This window comes from Aptenodytes patagonicus, chromosome 13, assembly GCF_965638725.1.
Source record: "Aptenodytes patagonicus chromosome 13, bAptPat1.pri.cur, whole genome shotgun sequence".
Taxonomy (NCBI): Eukaryota; Metazoa; Chordata; class Aves; order Sphenisciformes; family Spheniscidae; genus Aptenodytes; species Aptenodytes patagonicus.
The window spans coordinates 5,399,424-5,418,554 of record NC_134961.1 but is presented as its reverse complement, the minus strand read 5'-3'; the positions used below and the strand labels follow the sequence as shown (position 1 = coordinate 5,418,554).

The 19,131-nt window shown below is 55.2% G+C and overlaps 1 protein-coding gene across 1 annotated transcript in view; it reads right to left on the bottom strand.

The window, feature by feature from the left end:
* Positions 1–85: 85 nt before the first annotated feature.
* Positions 86–19,131, bottom strand: part of PKD1 (polycystin 1, transient receptor potential channel interacting) — a 99,985-nt gene continuing 80,939 nt past the window's right edge. Inside the window, exons 27-46 of the mRNA XM_076351440.1 lie at positions 18,661–18,831; positions 18,043–18,186; positions 17,490–17,700; positions 17,002–17,128; positions 15,994–16,110; positions 15,525–15,574; positions 15,144–15,346; positions 14,422–14,527; positions 13,615–13,733; positions 12,274–12,476; positions 11,735–11,929; positions 10,778–10,917; positions 9,549–9,676; positions 9,024–9,192; positions 8,215–8,340; positions 7,875–8,049; positions 6,924–7,211; positions 6,314–6,448; positions 5,656–5,970; positions 86–5,240 (exon numbers count right to left, since the gene is read on the bottom strand). Of these exons, the coding sequence (XP_076207555.1) occupies positions 4,614–5,240; positions 5,656–5,970; positions 6,314–6,448; positions 6,924–7,211; positions 7,875–8,049; positions 8,215–8,340; positions 9,024–9,192; positions 9,549–9,676; positions 10,778–10,917; positions 11,735–11,929; positions 12,274–12,476; positions 13,615–13,733; positions 14,422–14,527; positions 15,144–15,346; positions 15,525–15,574; positions 15,994–16,110; positions 17,002–17,128; positions 17,490–17,700; positions 18,043–18,186; positions 18,661–18,831 (3,749 nt within the window). The 3' untranslated portion in view covers positions 86–4,613. The remainder of the gene's footprint in view (positions 5,241–5,655; positions 5,971–6,313; positions 6,449–6,923; positions 7,212–7,874; positions 8,050–8,214; positions 8,341–9,023; positions 9,193–9,548; positions 9,677–10,777; positions 10,918–11,734; positions 11,930–12,273; positions 12,477–13,614; positions 13,734–14,421; positions 14,528–15,143; positions 15,347–15,524; positions 15,575–15,993; positions 16,111–17,001; positions 17,129–17,489; positions 17,701–18,042; positions 18,187–18,660; positions 18,832–19,131) is intronic.

Sequence of the window (19,131 nt, the reverse complement as noted above, 5' to 3'; positions counted from 1 at the left end):
CTTTGCCCCTGTGCCTTTGCTGAGCTCTCGCTGGTAGCGGTGAGGGGGCTGGAGTGAGCGTAACAAAAGCACCAGGGCCAGGTCGTAGCAGTCATCTTTTATTTGACCTTGTCATTTTTTTTTTTAAGAAACATCCCCACAGTTACAAAATAGGATTATTTTTGTTTGCGGTGAAATGCTGACCAGACAGTAACAGTTGGCATATTGGTCACAATCATCTGTTCTTTTTAAAAAACAAAACAAAACAAAAAAGCACTTATATAAGTCCCTCCCTCTCCCTTTTAAACTAATGGATAGGGTTTTTTATTTAAGCAGCTTGATACTGTTGCATCTTTGTGAGACTTAAGACAATAAATAAGAAACCATCTCTCGGTGACTACAAACAGAAATATACATTCAGGAGTATTTATTGGCTAGGGCTGCAAGTCAAGTTTATTGCTGTCGAGGGAATAACTCCATGACTAGTAACTGGCTGCAGCTAAGCGCATGTATACGCGGTACCTTAGCTGGGACAGTGAAGGAACCCTGTGAGTGTTGCTATAGTTTGTACAAATAAATGCTGCGATGAGAACTGTGATTGCTTGAAAGCTGTAGCGGTGCCCACCACGCACGGGGGCCCTCGCGGAGGTGTTTGGCTTTTCAAGAAACAACTGTGGGTTCCAGAGCTGCTCTCCGTACTTCAAGTGAAGGAAAGAAGTAGGGCAGTTGTCTTATCCTGTTTCTGCTCCTCTTTGATTAGAAGAAGCACTTGGTAAGTCAAGTCACACGCATCAAGTCACACTCACACACACGCAGAGCAAGCTTGGTAAGAAACAGGCACTTGGCAACAAAAAATCCTGATGCTTCACGTGGGGAGCACCCTTGCTCCGCCCGCCCGCCTCCCGTTAGCTTATTGAAGGCTGCTCTGAGCAGTCGAGTCCCTGCTCGCCACTGCCTCTTGCCTTTGTCTCTCCTGCCTGCACTCGACTCCTATTAACCACTTCTTTTAAATGAGCATCCTCAAGCCGTAGGAGTGGGGAGGTTCTTGAACTGACCTTTTTGGCTCTTGAAGATGCGAGAGATTTCCAAGACCTGCTTGGTTCATTTCACTCACTGAACGCTCCGGCAGGGCCCTCGGGGGGGGGGTTGGACCTGCGCACGTTGCTCCACCACAGCAGGAGAGGGCTGCACGGGTGCAGCCAGGTGCGGAGCCGGGGGTTCAAAGTGGCTGTTCTGGTGCAGTTGTGCTTAGGAGATCTCCCACGTAAGAACCCAAGAGAGCAAGGGCCGGTGGCCCACCCAGCAGCACACGCCAGTGAGCTCTTTCCTATAGTAACCCTCCTTTTTCCATCTCTCTGCTGCCCAAAAAAATTCCTGCATGCTTATGCAGCAGTGTTAGATCAGCAACTTTTGTCTTTGCGTGTAGTTGCTGTTTACACAACTAAATACTTCTCCAGCGCCTTTCCTTTTGAGGCATAGCCAAGGAGTCAGAAACTTTGGCTTTAAGGACAGAAGTAGAACAGAGTTCCTGAGTTTCACCCAGGGTCTGCGCTTATCTCACCAAACAGGATTTGGCTTTATAACCACATCCTTCCTAGCCGCGGGGAGGACAGGCCAGAGGGGCAATGAGCTTAGCAGCTGGCTGTGACTGCAGAGGTGTGCCCGGTGCCATTATCAGAGCTGCAGTGCCACATCCCAGGTACCTGGTACATCTCACAGCTGCTCGTTTTACTGCCTTAGAGGGTTTTGGACGTGGCTTGCAGGCACTTGCACCAGCGCTGTACCTATCGCCAAGAGTCATGGGCATCTACCAGCGTTGAGCCTGGTGGCTGTGCTGCTTGGATAAGTAAAAGGAACCAAAAAATATAAGGCCAATAGTTTTAAGTCTCTGGCTTGAAAACCAGTTTGTAAAAGGAGTAACAAATCACTTCTGTGCAGTGCACGAAGCCTACTACCATCAGCACCTGAGCCAGCACTGGGCCCCGTCCCTGGGCTCTGCGGACCTCACTGCTGGTTCTACCTGCTCCAGGCACCTGCTGCCTCCAAGCTGGAATCCTCCATCTCCAACTACTGCTACTGAACTCTAGGCACTTCTCTGTCATCTCCTCTTCTACCTGCCTGTTCCTTCCCGTTACGAGAGCTTCGTGGTTACTAGTATTGGCGTTCTCTGCACTCTACTTCCCTCTGTGCAATCTGCTCTTTCAGCAACCTCTGTGGTGACCAACCACCATCTCACTTTAAGTGATCTTCGAGCTACAGCACACTTGTTTTCTCCTGCCCACATCCTTCTGCAACCTTTCCTTTGTATCACCTGAGTTTTTCAAAGGTAACTTACACCAGTCCCAAAGCCATCACCAGGAGCAGCCCTGTGTCCTCCTGCATCCTCCTTCAGTCACCCAGAAGGGACATGTGCAGGCACCTGGAGCCAAGGAAGCACGTGGACAGCTGGAACGAAACCTTCTTTAAAAGTATCTAACACAGCGTGACAGAAGTGCTGGGAGCTGGATGGGGAGGCTCAGAAGGTGACGTGATTAGCAATGGCAGTGTCTGCGAAGACCCCCCTCTCTCTCTCTCTCTCTCTGCCCAGAAAGGTCTCCCCTGCCAAGGGCACGGGAAGGATGCTTCCAGGACCACCAGCATCAGAGGCAAGATGCAGTCTAACCTGAGGCGCGCTGCCCGCCTGGTGTCACTGCCCAAGGCTTCCCTCCAAGCCTCTTTCTTACATTTCCAAAGCGTGGAGCAGGTTTTTTTTTGGGAACACACCAACTAGCACACTGCGGGGCTTCCCATCCCCTGCCACGCTCCGCTCCACCTGCAGGGACTGGCCCAGAGCCAGCCCGGCCGAACCTCAGCTGGGAGGAGAGCACACGCACCACATGCACACAGACACCTAATACTTTATATACACGGGACATTCCCAGGAAGAAGCACTTAATACATCCTTTAAATAACTCTGACAATAATATTCTGTCTCCTATCTACATGTTTCAAACACGTTACCGATGCTATGAAAATATAGCAAACATACAAAAATATATACATTTTTAAAAAAAAAACCAAAAACAAAAACACACCACCATATAAATTACTTACAATATACATAACGTGAAATGGTGATGATGAAGTGAACGCAGGCCCTGGGGAGGCTTCAGCCGCCGCCCAGCACCCCCCGCGCTGCAAGCAGGGGGTGCCCCGCAGCGCAGCCCCTCCCCGGCCGGGCACGGCGAGCACAGGCCAGCTGTAGCCCAGCGCACGGCGAGTCCCGGGGAGCTGCAGTGTGGCAGGGCTGGAGGGACCCCGACAAAAGCTCCGTAAGGGCTTCACCTGCCTCCCCCCACCCCTTTGTGCTTCTCACAGGGAAGATGCCGGGCAGTACGGGCACGGCTGCCTCAGGCTGGGGCGTGCTGGGGGCTGCGTTCACTTCATCAGCGCTTGCTCATTTCAGTTTATGATTTAAACAAACAAAAAAAATACTGCTTTTGTGATATATTATCCCGTTCTTGTTAGATCGCATGTGTCATTGTTAGCCGAGGAAAGCATTGTTTAAAGTGCTGGGCAGTACATACGAACAAGTAAACCAAAAAAATACATATACTTATGTCAATACATTCCTTGGATTAGAAAAGCCAAGCAGCCAGCAGCGTCCGCACCCCGTGGGCCACCGCACGGGGGGCGAGCGCCGGCGGGCAGGGTGTGGGTGGGGGACCGCAGCGAAGCCAGCACATTGGCAACCCCACGCTCAGAGACGGCTGAAAGCAGCCCGAGGTCTCCACACCCCTCGGGCTGAGCTGCTGCTCATTATCCCCTCCGAGCCTGGCTGGGTAGCAGGGCTGGCAGCTCGCTGCAGCTTACAATGATGTCATTTGTTTTAAATATTGGGTTTCTTTAAATACAAATAATAGTACCAATTTCTGGAGGATAAAAGTAGCCAATACTGGAAATTAACTGATCTGGCTGTAGATATCATTTATCTATATCTATATATATTTATGCTTAAAAAAAAAAAAAAAAGGGTTAAATATTTTCTCGAAACCTGCAGCTTTCCTCCACAGTGTGTCTGGTCGACAAAAATCCAAGACTCAGTTCAAACCTTCAAGGCCTGGGCTCTCCTCTCCCCCCTTCCATCCGGCACAGCCAGCGGGGAAGGGAGGTGAGCTTTGTACCGGTCACCCTGTGCCAGGCCCCAGTAAAGTGTCCTCGTGACAGTCGCCATATGCAGGCTCTTTGCAGATGGGGCCATTTAACAAAAGAGACGACTTTCTAATACTGCCCTACCCTAACAGGGATTTTCTGCACGCTGACCGTACCCCGCGCAGCCTTCCCCAGCTGTCCCCGAGGGAAAGGCTCAGCCTTCTCCAACCAACCCTTCATGCTGGAAACCACCAGCAGGGAGGTCAGCCCACCCAATGGGTACGGTCAGGTCCGTGGAGGATGGCAGCTGTGCCAGCCACGTTGCAGGCAGCAGCCCCGTGCGCCCCGGCAGGCACAGCCGCCGCGGCGGGAGCCATCAGAAGCGGCAGCTCCTGAGGCTCCAGGTCTGCACGGCAGGCACAGCCCACCCTTCGCAAACCCCTTCCCAGGCGCTCTCTGCCCTCCGAGGGCATTGCTCCCCGCGATGCCCAGCACGCCGCCTGTTATTTGACAGTGGGGTGCACCCTGTTCTTGGCCCGGAGGGGCCGTTTCTTCTTCACCGTCGGAGCTACAGCGGCGTAGGGTTTGTGCGGGGGCAGCACAGAAGCTGCCACGCTGATGCCTCTGCTAGCTCGAAGAAGCCGGCTGGGCACAGAGCCCCTGCTGCCTGGTGGGGCGGCAGGAGAGTGGGGGGACAGTGGGGTGTCCCGCGGGGGCTGCAGGTCCGTGTCAGAGGAGATCTCGGGTGAGGGCCCCTGCTCTGTGCTGCCTGCACAGTACCTGCTCAGGACATCCTCCGACACCTGGGCGTACCTCCTCCTGGAGCGGCGGCTCTGAGAGCCCTCCAGCTGGTGCTCGATGCGGTACACGTCCTCCGTCACCTGGTTGACCCGGTCAAATTGGGCGAGCAGCATCTCAAAGAGGGAAAGGAGGCGTTGGATGTCAGCGTCCACTTCCAGGCTGTCCCGGGTGCTCAGCACGAGGCTCAGCCCGTCCAGCTGGCTGGAGGAGGTGGAGGCCCTGGAGCTGTCAGAGGCAGCACTGGGAGTGGGGCCCCGAAAGGATTTGGAGTCACTGGAGTCTCGGGATGGCAGCGGCTCCATCCCTTCGAACCTCACCTTGTGCCGGAACTGGAAGAGAAGAGGGGAGCAGGGGGCAGAGTTATTTCAGGAGCTGGTAAGTGGGAACGCCGTGCTGTGGCACTGTGTCCTGCTCCAAACAGCCCCAGGGCTGCTCCCAGCCATTCCTGGTGGGCCAGGCCACGGCACGGACCCGGGGACAGATCCCAGATAAAAACACGTGCAACTGTGGGACTGAGAACTGGCAGCAGATGCCCCTACAGCACCCCATCGCTAACTCAGCTCTTGGGCCTCCAGGAATGGCCACTGCTCCAGCCCTCACCTGCCAGAGGAACCTGACTGTGAACAGCAGCGGGAAGTAGCCAGAGGCAAAGGAAGGATAAGGATGGTGGACGTTGATTCTCTGCACACGTCTGCAGCCTGCTACCGGGCCCCTTCTCCACGGAGTCTCCCAGGCTGCACTCACCTCCTTGGCTTTGCTGAAGCCCATCCACATTTTCAGCCTGCGCACGAAGAGCTCCACCATCTCGTAGTCCTGGGGCTCGAAGGCAGGGCGGTACAGCTCAAAGTGCATTTCCCGGTAGCTGTAGATAAGCACCACGGTGAACAGCCTCAGCACAATCCACACCTCCAGGATGATGTAGCTGGTGCAGAACAGGTAGTAGAGGCCTGAGGACTCGGGCAGGCAGGGGCGGAGGTTCATGCTGCCCCGCAGCATGGCAAAGAGCAGCAGGAGGCTGCTGCCGACACTGCGGAAGGACTCCGAGGAGGAAGAGAAGAGCTGCAAAGGGGACGTTGGAGATGTAATGAGAAGGGATCAGTGGCAAAACGTCCCCTTGACCCCCAATACTCACTACCCCATCTTACAAACCACGAGCCCTGAGGAGTGGCCCACAAATCGGCTGTGACAGGGACAGGCCACAGACACAGCCCCTGGCCAAAGCCACCCGGCCTGCGGCGGACAAGGGCACCCTGCGCAGGCTGGGCGTCGGAGCACCCAGAGGGCCCGCTGGGCATTGCTCACAGTTGTGGTGTGGTGAGGGACGAGGGACAACACGACCCTGGGCAGCCCTTGCTGACAACCAGCCACTCTGCAAGGCGAGGCGGGGACAGCAGGTAGTTACCAGGAAGCCAAGCTGAGCGTAGGCCAGGATGAGGACGGCGAACGCCAGCCCCGCGGCGGTCAGCTCCTTCGCGGACTTCTGAAAGGTTTTCCCAAACACAGACCACTGCCTGACAAAACGCAGCTGCTGGGCAGCCTAGGACCAGGAGAGAGGACGGTGTTACAACAGAGGCTGCTGCGAGATCCTTCCAGCCCAGGGAAGGGTCTTTCAAACATCTCTACAAGTCTGAGAAATGCAAACTCTGGCAGAGCAGAGGACATCCTAATCAACGGGCTCCTTGCAGACAAAATCATCCCATCAGCCACACTAGGGTGAATTCCCCAAGGGAACCGAGGGCCCAGAGGCTTTAGAGACCCAAAGCGCTACAGCAGAGATGCATGTGGCATCGCTGCCCACCCACCTCTGTCCTGCACTACAGTCTGGACGTGGCAGCAGCCCCGCTGCATGTGGTCAGCGCCTGGCACAGCAGGACCACAGTCTTGCATTTGTCTTTACTTCAGAACCCTCTGCTACCCCTGCCATGGGACTGTGCACGGACGACAAGCTGGCAGAGGGGGAACAAAGCACACATCCCTGCCCACGTGCTGCTCCCACCCAACCCTCTCCATACCTGCACAGTCAGGAGGAAGAGGAGGGACGCAGCCAAGGTGCTGAAGATGGTGTTGAGAAAGGCCACCTGGTAGAAGTTGGTGAAACCCTTGCGGTTGTTGAGGTACTTGAGCCACTGCTGGTCGGCAAGGGTGGCTTGGCTGAGGTGCACCACCACGGTGCAAGTGGTGAGGAGGATGAAGACCCACTGGCCGTAGTTGCCCCACAGGGTGAAGTAGGCTCTGCCTTCCTTCTTGATGGACAGTGACTCAGACACCACAAAGTAGACCACAAACATCATGAGGAAGACCTGGGGGAGGAACGGAGAGGTTACCAGGGAAGGAGAGGGCAACGCTGGACTGCTGCGCTGCAGCGGAGGACGCTGCAGCACCCCAGGACAGCAGAAGCCCCACGTACTAGGCTGAGTTCTGCCAGCCTACAGCTGGAGCACCCCCCCCCCGACTCTGTCCATGCCTTCCTCGCTCACTCAGTGCCCCGCTCCCCCCTGCCCTAGCAGTGAAGCTCCCCAAACCACATCCAATGCACTTGTGGCAGGGTGGCAGTGCCCAGGGGAAGAGGGCTCCGCTTACACTGAACCCTGGCCCAGGCAGGGTCTCTGGGGACACGGCTCAGCTGGCTGATGTCCCCGCTGAGGACAAAAGAACAAAAGCCTCAAGTTTCCACAGCGACAGGCATGACTTCAAGGAAGCAAAAAGGCTGAGACAAGACCAACAAATGCTGCCAGACAGGAGGAATCTCCTTCCCCTCAGTGGTGCCAGGGATGTTTTCTGTGTGCTGTCCAGGCATGGAAGTGGAGTGGTGACAGGCATGGGGACAAGTGGCCTCAGGCAGGGGAGCTTTAGTCCACAGTGACCAACGCTGCCCTTCTGGGAGCCCAGGCAATGGGTCCCCAGAGCCCTCTGTGCAGTGACCGAGAGGGAAGAGGAGTGCAGAGAGGAAATAACAGACTGACCATCATGAGAAGCTGCAGCGTGACACCCCCGCTGAGCCGCAGCAGCGGGAAGGGGCTGATGGTGACTGCGGCGATGGCCTGGCCGGCCCCCAGGAACTCCAGCTGGAGGGTGATGACAGCGTGCAGGTCCACACTGGGGTTATACTGCATCAGCTCCACAAAGACTGCCCGGCTCCTGCGGAGGGGAGAAGAGCAGCTCAGGGCACTGGGACAACACCAACTCTGGGCTTTGGTGCCACTGTTTTGTAGGATCATAGATCCTCTCTCCCTGTGACACTCCAGCAACCCCTTAAAAACCTGGGTGACAGTACAACATTTCCTTCGCCCCTACCACACTTACATGTTGTCGATCCAAGTGTGCTGCTGAAGGAAATTCAGCTGAGCCCTGCTTTCCTCTAGTGAAGCCCCCAGCTCCTGCACGTAACCACTGCTATCGTAGAAAGAGATGTAACCCCAGTACCAGACCCTGCAGAGGAAGAGGAGCCATGGGGTGAGAGCTGAAGGACAGAGCAGCCGCTGGTATGCTCTCCTATGTGGCAGGCCAGGAGCAAGTGTGCAGATGCAGACCCTGACCCCTATGCTGCACATCCGAGGGTGACAGCTGCCTCAGTATTTATTTCACAGGACAAATTACAGAAGTGCATTGATCCACCTCAGTGTTCCCAACTTCAACAAAGACACATCCAGGAACAAACCAGAGCAGAAACCAACAGTGATTTAATGTCCAGTATGCTGGTAGAGGCCAATCTCCCATAACACACTTTAACAGACAGCTAGTGCTGCTCTGTGGTCTCTGTGGCTGGGTTACCTTGTTCTGCAGCTTCTCTCTGCCCTTGAAGCTGGAGAGTTGAACCCTCTGCCCCTGGGCCAGCACTACAGCACTACACTGCCGTTCAGACAGCTTGAGGTGACATGCACATCTCCAGGGAAGTTGGGTGAGCAGCAGCTACGTCCCCCCCACCATTCACACTGCCAGTGTGGACGTGTTCAGGGAAGGGCTTCGGCATTTCTGTGTTTATTTGCACTTTGCCAGTTGGCCTCACTGAGGCAAGGGGCGGCAACCACCCTGGGCACCAAATCAACTGTAAAGATGCAATGCCTTTGGCAGGGGGAGCGGGGGGTGTAGGTGCAGGCTGGGCAGCTCCTTACCCCGTCAGGTCGGGTGGCGAGTAGGACCACGCAGCCGTCACGTTCACAGCCGCCCTTTCCCAGCCAGCTGCATAGTCAGCAGTAGAAAAGCTGCGCGAGTTGGTGCAGTTCCTCCTGGCAGCCATGCCCATGCCGTGGAGGACGTCCTGGGCACTGCGCTGGCACTCGGCTGGAATGAGACCAACACTGTCATCCCATGGGGAGCCCAACGCAGCCAAACAGTGCTGGGGCACACAGCTGAGCTTTCACACCTAGCATCTCCCTTCTTTCCAAGCCACCTCCACGTCCTCAGTCACACCTTCAGAAATCAAGTCAACCTCTCTCTTTAGCGTAAATCCCCATGATCGATCGCCCCAGTTCATCTCTGCAGGAGCAGAGCCAGACGCACGCTAATATACATGGTGCAAAGAAAAACCTGCCTCCCTTCATTCAGCCCCAGCTGCATCCAGACCTGGCCATTTCATCCCTCCAGGAATGTCACCACCCACCCTGTGACAGCAGAGCCACGGGCCCTTGCCCACCTACCTTCCTGCAGCCTGAGCTGGCGCAGCCGGGCTGTCCCCAGCGTGGTGCTGTAGCTCTCCTGACCCGACTGGTTGTTGTAGAGGTAAGGGAGGAAGACCTGCGACATCCAGACCCAGAACTGATCCGACCTGCAACAGGGAAAAGGCGTGAGAGGCAGAGCTCCTGGGGCAGCTCTGCTAGGGCAGTCTCTGCGTGTCTCACCCGTGACCATCTGTGTTTCACCTGGAGGGGGGGGGACTGAGTTTTGGAGAGCCAACCTGGGCTGCTCTCCTCCCGGGTGCCTGGCTAGCAGGCAGAGGCAGCATTTCCATCCGTTCCAAGAGCTGGGCTGGGGTCAGGAAAATGTTTATTTGACATGCAAGACCTAACGGTGATTGAATCCACTTGGCACCTGGATGAGGATCAGACCGGTGGGTCTGTAGCAGCACAGTGGAAGAGATGATATTTAGGACCAGATTCTGCTCTGCTCTCCGCCTCTACACCACCTTCACCCCAGAAACTCCAACGAGTTCACTGGAATCATTCCCGATTCATATTGTGGTGAATCAAAGTTTCCGTGACTTTGCGTGGCACGGACAAGCCACGTCTGTTTGCACGGAAGAATCAAGGGGTCTGTAGTGAGACAGGTACAAAGACGGCATTAATCCCAGGCAGCCATTCCGATGTCAGTCTGGGCTGCCGGAGTTTGCAGCATTGTGGAAACTCAGCTGGGAAAATTTAATCTAGTTAAACCATATGTGCAAAGCAAGGAAGGGAAGGACTCTGTACTTATACGAGATGTTATTTTTGGTTCTCGTGACCCTGTTTATGGCTAAACCTTACAGTTGTAAATTTTGGAGACAGAGCAAACTTGTGTCCTTTTGACCAGATACAGAAAGATAAACATCTGTAATTCACACAGTCCCTTCCCACTGAGGAAATAATTAAAATTCAAAGAAATTAAAGCTCTCAACACCCACAGGTCCCTCTGTTCTCCAGGGGAGAAGCAGAGCCACAGGGACAAAAAGGGACCTGCTCACCACCATGCTGTGCTCGTGTGCGAGTGCCCAGCTCCACAGAGGCACCAGTGCTCCCCATAGAGTCGAGAACCTCTTATGGGAGCGACTGTGGTGCACGAGCCCAACAGCCAGCCCCAGCCTGCTCCCCGACTCCTTGCTGCAGCCCTGCACAGCTTCTCTGATATAAAGCAACTTCTCGTTCCTCCCCGTCCCCAGGGACTTCGCAGTTACCTCTTGATGTGGAGGAATTCGTTGCTGCCCAACTGCTGCTTGATGGAGCTCTGCAGAAGGAAGGCCCTGCTGTTGCGGGAGGCATCTCCGTAGTTGGTGAGCAGGATCACCAGCAAGAACATCATGTAGATGAGGAAATTCTGGCAAGCAGAGAGTAGAAAGGGATTGCACCCAAGCACGGGGCAGGGTTGGTTCCCAATCCTGCAGCAAATCAGTGCTTTCCACTGATTGCTGACTGCCATGCAGCAGGATCAGGACCCAGAGCATGCTGTTCTTTCTTTTTCCATATGGAAAGCAGCTTAAAATGAAACCCAGACCACAGGCTCGTAACAAAGTTCTTTGTTCAAAACGGCCAGCCTGGCACCACATGTTTCAGTTGACATGCATTGCACAGCCTCCCTGTACGAGCTCCTACAGCTCCTGGCAGCTCGGCTCATATGGTAGTTATGGGGGTTTCCATCCTTTAAAGGGAAATCACTCAGTTAAAAATAACCTGACCGCGTGAAAGCAGCTGTGTATTCCCAGCACAAGTGTGGAGGATTAGTACCGACTGAGCTACAAAGAGACCAAAACTTCTGCTCTTAGATGGGAAGTTATGTGTTTCACAAGACTCAACTAATGAATTTTCTTGTGCAAGTTGGTGTCTACTCCACACTGCAAACCTCTCCCTAACCTCAAACACCTGAGTTATGGAGTCAAACACACCAGCCGCTCCAAATCACCCCCCTTACAGTTCTGCTTTCCAGCCACCTCAGATCTCAGAGCTTCACAGAGAAGATGAATGTCACTGCCAGTATTTTACAGATGGGGAAACTGAGGCAGAAACTGGAGACATGCACCTATTAGCTCAGGAGATCACAGCTGGATTGGGAGGACCCACACAAAGATTTATCTCAGCTCCCAGAGCCAGCACTCTGCCTCTGCCCTAAGCACCACAGGCATCAGGAGATGTCTTACTTTCAGCATCCTGTGCAGCAGCTTGACCTTCCTGGCCTCTTCCTTGGCCTGGAAAAGGGCAAACCCCTGTGGGGGTCGGACTTTGCCGATCTTCTCAGAAACATGCTCAACAAACGGATGCTCCACCAAGGTATCGTCTTCCTCTGGGTGCAAGCGCTTGGCAACCAGTGAGAAATAGAGGGCTTCCAGCAGAACCTGAGGAGACAAGCAGTGTCGTGAGCCTGCGGAGAGAGCTGTGCCACCAGAACCGCCGTGGGCGGCAGCTCCTGTGGGCCTTTCAGCACAGGCAGCGAGCACGGCACAGCTGCTGAGCACTCTCTTGGAGCAGCTAGACCACCTCTAAACCAAATTGCCACCAGCCCTGCCTCTCCTCCTGCTGCTAGTGTGCACACCCTTCCCCTCCTCCAGGCATACAAAGATGGGAGAGAGTATCCAGTCCACTCAGTGTCCAGTATGACTTGATTAGTATCTGGACAAGATGTTAATTACAACTAATATGTACAGATATGTGCTCGTGTACTCCCTCATGTTATCCTTACCTTCAGGGGCTCCCAGACCAAGAAGGATGCCAGAAAGCTGAATATCCCTGAGATGAGCCACATGAGGGCAACGCTGGAGGAAAAGCTCACCCCGATCCACACTGAGACCCCCGTGGAGGTGGCGAAGAGGAGGAGACTGATACCATGAGCCAGATAGGAGCACCAGGGTGGCAGCAAGCGCTTCCTGAACGTTTGGTCTGCAACTGGAAGGAGGGAGGGAAAACCAGGCATAAATGTTAACGCAAAAGGGTCCAAATGGGCACATGAAGGGCTGAGCACACCACTCATCCCAGGAGAGAGCTCGCCACCACTCCTGGGTGAGTTTGGAGGGATTATCCCAGATGTCTCCCACTAAGCAGCAACATGGACAGCACATTGAAACACAGCCAGCCTCAGAAGAGCAGCCTCCCACCTGCAGACAACAGGGTGGGCAGGAGAAGGAGATGGGATCCTGATTTGGGTAGTGGGATGGGTTTCCTACTTTCTCTCAGAGCCCCAGGACATTGGGCATGCCCAGCCTGGCTGGAGGTGCTGCTGTCAAACCCATGAAAAGCCACACAGATTTGTTGCTCTGGCTGCCTTCAGACTGCCAAGCCGCCCTGCCCTGAGGCTCGCTCGGCACAGCTTCTTTCACCCACCCATGCAAATCAATGCCTGCATAAAGATACTACAACCATTCATCAACCAAGACGAAATGATGGATTTTTAACGGACCCAAGAGAATTGCTGCTGTGTCCAATTTTCCATGCTGCAGCCCGCCCCTCGGGAAGCCACGAGCTCATGCTAAGAGAACTGATGCTGAGCTTCTCCGCAGGGCACCTGGGCACTTATCACCCCCCAGACCTTGCGGGGCCTGACAGCTTGCTCCCCGCTTTGTGCAAGCCCAGCTGGCCAGCTGTCGTGTTGCATGACCCAGTAGGAAGCGTCTCTTCTCTTCTTTGCTTTGTTTGTTGATTCGAACTTTCCTTGGCATTTGACTCCCTTTCCCCTCTGGTTACGTACAGAGACTCTCACTCATGCTGGATGGCTGAAGGAACCGATGGCTGCAGAGGGGTGCGGAGAGCAGAGTAACTGGGGAAGCAGTGAGCAGAGCTTCCCTAGGGTGCACAGCAGGGAGTGTCACAGCACAAGTGGTGGCCCAGGGCTTACTGAGATTCAGGCTCCAAGAGAAGGTGGCAGGAAATAGCAAATACATCCCAAGCAGGGGAGGAGCCTTTCCTAAGGCTCCTTTTCCATCTACCCGCCTGCGCTTCCCAAGTGCTGCTGTGTGCGACGGCCCCTCTTCCTGAATATCCCCACCCTCCCTGCCCTGATGCTGGCACAGCCCTGCAGCCTTGGTACCTGTCCACGTCGACTTGGCTGATCTGCTCACTTCCCTGGGAGGAGCTGCCATGCTCTGGCCTTTGTCATTCAGCTTCTGCATCATGACGGTCTCCACCTTCTCCCCGAACACGCTGGACCTGCCAAGGCAAAGGGGTGATATTGGTGAGCCATGCCACTGCTGGCTCTGCAGGAAACAGGCTGGCACCAAGGTGGACTGAACTCCAGTGCTAACACCAGCGCAGCAGCACCGGACCAGCTAGAAGCACTTCCTTCTACAGCAGCGGGCCCAGGCTGCCGAGGCACACAGACACCCTGCTCTGCGTCTTGTGGAGGAGGACTGAAAGTCTTTCCCCTCCCTTGATCTGCTGCTTTGCACTGGCTACCCAGTGGTGAGCTGCCAGCTCGGCTGGGTGGTGATCAGGGTCCCAAAGCAGGGTGCTCTGGGCACAATAACACAACAGAGATTCAACCCCCCTTCTCCCTCCCGTCAGTGCTGTGAAGCGAATCCACATCCCGGCACTCTGTCGGCAGTCCACAAAGCTCTGGAGACACATCTTCAGCTGGCGCTTTAAGGGGATATTCCAGGTGGCTCCTGGCAGCAGTGCCCTCCTGGAGCTCTGGCTGCGGGGGCCACAGGAATCATGGCCAGGAAGAACATAGTGACTTGTGACAAGGCTGACCCAGGCATTTGCAATGTCACAAAGCCCAGCTCAGCTCACTGTGGCTGGGTGTCACCAGCCACTGCGGAGCTGGGTGGGAGGGCAAGGGACAGGAGGCCTTGGCTCAGTTGCCTTGTCTGGGGGACTCTGCTCCCTGAATACTTACAGGCCTGAGATTAGATCTGTTTCAGCCCTCATGTACGGCCCTAGGTCCTGGGAGTGGGAGATGCCGCTAGCTCCATCCGCCAGGATCTGCCGGATCAGATCCTCATCTGGGGAAAGAGAGTGCAAACACCATTGGCAGGAGCACAGCACACAGTGCCGCACCGGGGTGGTTCTGTGCTGCTCCGGCTCAGCCGGCCACCTTTGTGGAGCTGGGGAGGAGGAGGGCCAGGGTGAGGTCCTTTTCCATGGGACAGCCCTCCCCTCCTCCCTGTCTTCCAGCTCCTGTCTATCCCAGCTTGGCTATGGAGCCTAGCATGAAACTGCTGGTATAGGAGGCCAAGTTCTTCTCCTTCTCCAGCCATTTACAGAGGTTCAGAGACACACTGTGGCCTTGCAACCAGTGAAGCAGTGCTGGTTGCTTGCAACATTCAGATCCCACGGGAACACACCTCTCCTTGCTCCCAGTCTGCCGGCAGGATGGTGACCACTCACTTCACACTGATCCACATCAGGATTTCTGCTTTCCCAGACTGAAATCCCCATTAAGAAAATACGACCCTCCTCCTCTGCCCTTCAAGTTGAAGCCAGTGGTGATGGTGCCAAGGCTCTGCTATTCTGCCTTCTCCAGAGCTGAGTCAGAGCTCCTAGGGACCAGATTGCTCCTCCTGCACTTCCCTGGGGCACTCAAACCCTGGCACAGAGCAATGCTACTCATGCACCCACCTGAGGCAGAGAAATATCGAGGCTGTCCCTGGTGAACGCCAAGCGACAAGCTGTCCTCCTCAGTTGCCAATGGAGCCTCGAGTCCAAGGTGGCGGCTGGCCCGGCCTCTCTTCAGCTTCTGGATGGTGTTGCCCATGATGGAGGGGTCGCTGAGGAGGTCTGGCCAGCTGAGCAGGGCCTCGCTGGAGGGCCACCGCACGAGGCTGCAGGAAAACAGAGGAATGGGTGCAATCAGGTATGGGTGGGGAATGGGAAGCATGAGAAAAGCAACTGTGCTAGGACTTCCTAGAAGGGAAACAGCTGTAGGAGCACAACCCCAGTCTACCAAAGCAGAAAGCTACACTAAACTCCTACTTGCTCCATCCCCAGAAGCCTACTTACCTTTTGGAGTCCTCCAAGAACAGATCTGTTTTGGTTTGCTCAGAGAAGGCCTGTGGAGGAAGCGGAGGCATTTCAGGCACATGACACTGGTTTGTGCCTGGTTAAAACAGTGTGTTGTTAACATCAGGGGTCACTGGAAACCTGGAGCCTGATCTGCTATTAGCCCTGGGTCCACACCTCCAGGAGCCTGCTCTCCTCCAGAGATAACGCCCAGGCACGCTGGGAAGATCCATGCTCACAGACACAGAGCAGTAGCTGGAGACAGCTTGTGCTCAGTACCCGGGACTGGCCTGGGCAGAGATGCAGGTGAGGGATGAAGGGCTGTGGCTCTCCCCCATCACTGGTATTTGCTAGAGGCACTTGAGTGCATCAGTTCTTGCACTGACAGCTGTGGATGGACACTGTGTCTGCACAGGGGAGCGCACAGACCCATACAGCCTGTCCAGCTTTCAGGTGGGAAGCAGGTTACCTCTGCCCGGAGCCCAGGGAAGGTGGGAAAGGAGCTGTCGAGGATTGAGGAGTCCAGGTAGTTGTCAATCTCCAAGGACTGCTGGTCTGAGTGAGTCAGTGTGTGGTTGATGGAGACCTGCAGGAGACAAGAAGGCTTGAGCAGAAGAGGGAGGAATGGAGGTGACAATGCCACGGTGGCTCAGAGCCCTGCTGCTCAGTGGCTCCCATCAGCTCCCTACTCTGCTGGGGAGCTCCACACTTGTGCAGGCAGGGCTGCCCAGCGGGGCTGAGAACAGGCACATGCACATCCTCCACTGCCTCCTACGCACCTTGGGCACTTGCACCCTCACGTACCACAGCCCACTGCTATCTAGGCTGTCCCAGGTACGAGTTCCCAGGAAGCCACATGAGTTTGCAACCTCCTGCAAAGCAGGGAGTGCTTACAGGAACAAGAAATATCAGACACATTTGCTGCTCATCAGTCACTGAGCAGCTGGCTGCAGGATTTAATGGGGCTGCTAATTGTGTCTAACTAGTCATTAAATCCCCAGCTAATCCTTTCACAGCTGCCTAACCACAGCTCTGCTCAGACAGCTGAATTTGTACCCAGGGTAGGCATTTCATTAGCAATGCTCCACTGAGCATCTCTCAAGCTCCTGCCAATGCAGCTAAGGGTCATACCTTTAAACGGCATTTGGGTACCTATCACATACCGAAATCAAGAGGGAGTAAGTGCCTAAACAGCTTTTAAAATCTGCCCTTTTGGTCTCTGTCTGGGCATTGTCAGCATCCAGGCAGTGATCTGTCCCTCTAAGGCCAGGGGCTGCTCCCAGCTCAAGAGGGAGGCAGAGACTTGCTAAGAGCAAGGATCTGGCCGTGGTGCAGGGCAGCACAGAGGCACAACTGGGAAAGTGCAGAGACCAGCTGGAGAAGTGATGTACCACAAAGGGCAGAATCTAGCCTCAGATGAACAAACCTGGTGGCATCACACCCATCTGGGCAGTCTGCAACTACTTCTCCTCATTACCTTGCCACGAGCCATCCGGAAGAGAAATAAAATGACCAGGTAGAGAGGGTAGACCACCACGCTGGACACCAGACCAACAGCCACTGTGTCCACATTAACAGGGATCAGGTTGGAAACGGCCCCATTGCTGGAGAGAATCAAGAGAGATCAGAGCCCGGTGTTAGCAGGGTTGCCAGCTAAGCAAGGAGTGAGACAAAATTACACAACCTGGCATTTCAGATGTGCAGAGAAAGAAATGAGCATGGGCTGTGCTGACAGATGATACAGCAAAACCAGGTAAGGGGGAAAGCTGATCAGGTTGTCCTTGGTCATCCATCATCCATGTCTTGGTCCCAGATTCTTTAGAACGGGAAGGGCAGACTCAAGGCCACAAGCAAGACAGCTATTCCCAGCAGACGTAAGGTCTGTCCTGCCCTATGTAATGGGACGCGCAGGAGGGGCCCTGAGGAGGTAAGAGACTGGCCAGAGCACCAAGGGACACAGCGCACCTGAGGTGTACGTTCCCCACCACGCCGTACCACACAGCATTGGCACAGAGGAAGAGGAAGATGAGGAGGGAGCAGCAGGTGGCTCTCTGGACACGGGTGAAGCGGCTGCGAGGTGGGCGGTCCCACATGGACAGCCAGACGTGCTTCTCAAAGAAACCTCGCTGCAACTCTGCTATGAAGATCCGGGAGAAGCTCCTCAGCTCTGTCTCACCTGAGCACAAAAAGAGAGAGACTCTCAGGGCCAGCTGAACCGCAGAGGGGACCCTGCTGGGCCTGCCACGGTCACTCCTTGCAGACTGATAGTCAAGGAAGTATCCACACTGCATCTATATGGTCCCTCCTGCACAGCTGGGTCCTTGCCATGCCTTGCCATGTCCACAAAGGACCCAGCAGAGCACGTGGCTGCGCAAGGCATCAATGCAGTGAGGAAGAGCCAGTGTGCAGGCTCTATGGTCTCTCTGCAGTCTCCTGCTGTGTGTCCTTCCTCAACGCAATGAGAACTGCCATGCTGCTCAGCCATCCCAGCCCCACGCCCCAGGGGCTGAGCACTCACTGGCAGCATAAACCTCCTTCTCCACCATGCCATCGTTCTCTTCACTCTCCACTGACAGCCAGTCATTCACCAGGAAGAAGTAGCTCTTGCTGCTCTGCAGGTCCCGGACTATGACGTGCTGCAGGTACCAAGAGGGGCTGAGTCCTAAAAGTTAAGAGATGAAGAAATGCGTTTCATGGCAGACATTGCCTGTGTGGACCTGCAAAGCCGAGAGGGCAAGACAAGAGCCCCTCAGTGGGACGGCAGCAGTTACCCTGTGACACTATCTTCATCAGTGGGAACTGCACAGTCCCCAGGAGAAGGCCTGGCATAGCCAGGTCACCTCCTAGGCTGTACGGACATTTACAGACACTGTCACAGCACATTGCATCGTATGTGTATGGGATTACAGCTGACCAGTCTGCAGACTTCCCCATGATGGAGACTCCACATCCCCCCGCCCAGCAATCTTCCCCCAAGCCAGTGGGTCACCATGGTCTCCCATCAGGGTTAGTCCAGACTGTAGGACCAGGTACCTCTCTCCTGGCCCAGGCACCAGGCGGAGCAGAGCCTGGTTCTGACCTGGGATGTGTCTGACCATCAGGCTGCCTCAGGCCCACACACCCGCTCACGTCTCACCTTTATTGTCGTGCCAAATGCGGATGCGCCAGATGCTCCCCAGACTCCGCTCCGTTGCGATCTGAAACACGTCGAGGCTGTTGCGGTGGAAGGCGTTTTCTCCATCCAGATGTCTGTGACCACTTTTATTGTCTACACCATACAGGGCGATCCCCACGTGGGCCGTGGTACCTGGCAGAGTTAACGGGGCTCAGTTAGGGAAGTCCACCCAAGGTGGAGCCGTTCCCCAGCCCTGCCTTCCTGCCAGTGACCTGGTACTAGATGCAATGGCCCTTCAGGGGGGCCACCTGGAGGAAGGAATGTGCTCAACAGCCATCCCACACCCAGGGATAGGGTTACACACAGCCTGGAGGGCAGCTGCTCAGATTAGCCTGGTGCATGGACCTTGGCGTGCTCATGATCTTCCTCTTTGGAGGGGACTGAATCTGACATTCCTTGCCTTGCTAACACTCTAATGGGAGGAGACGTTTA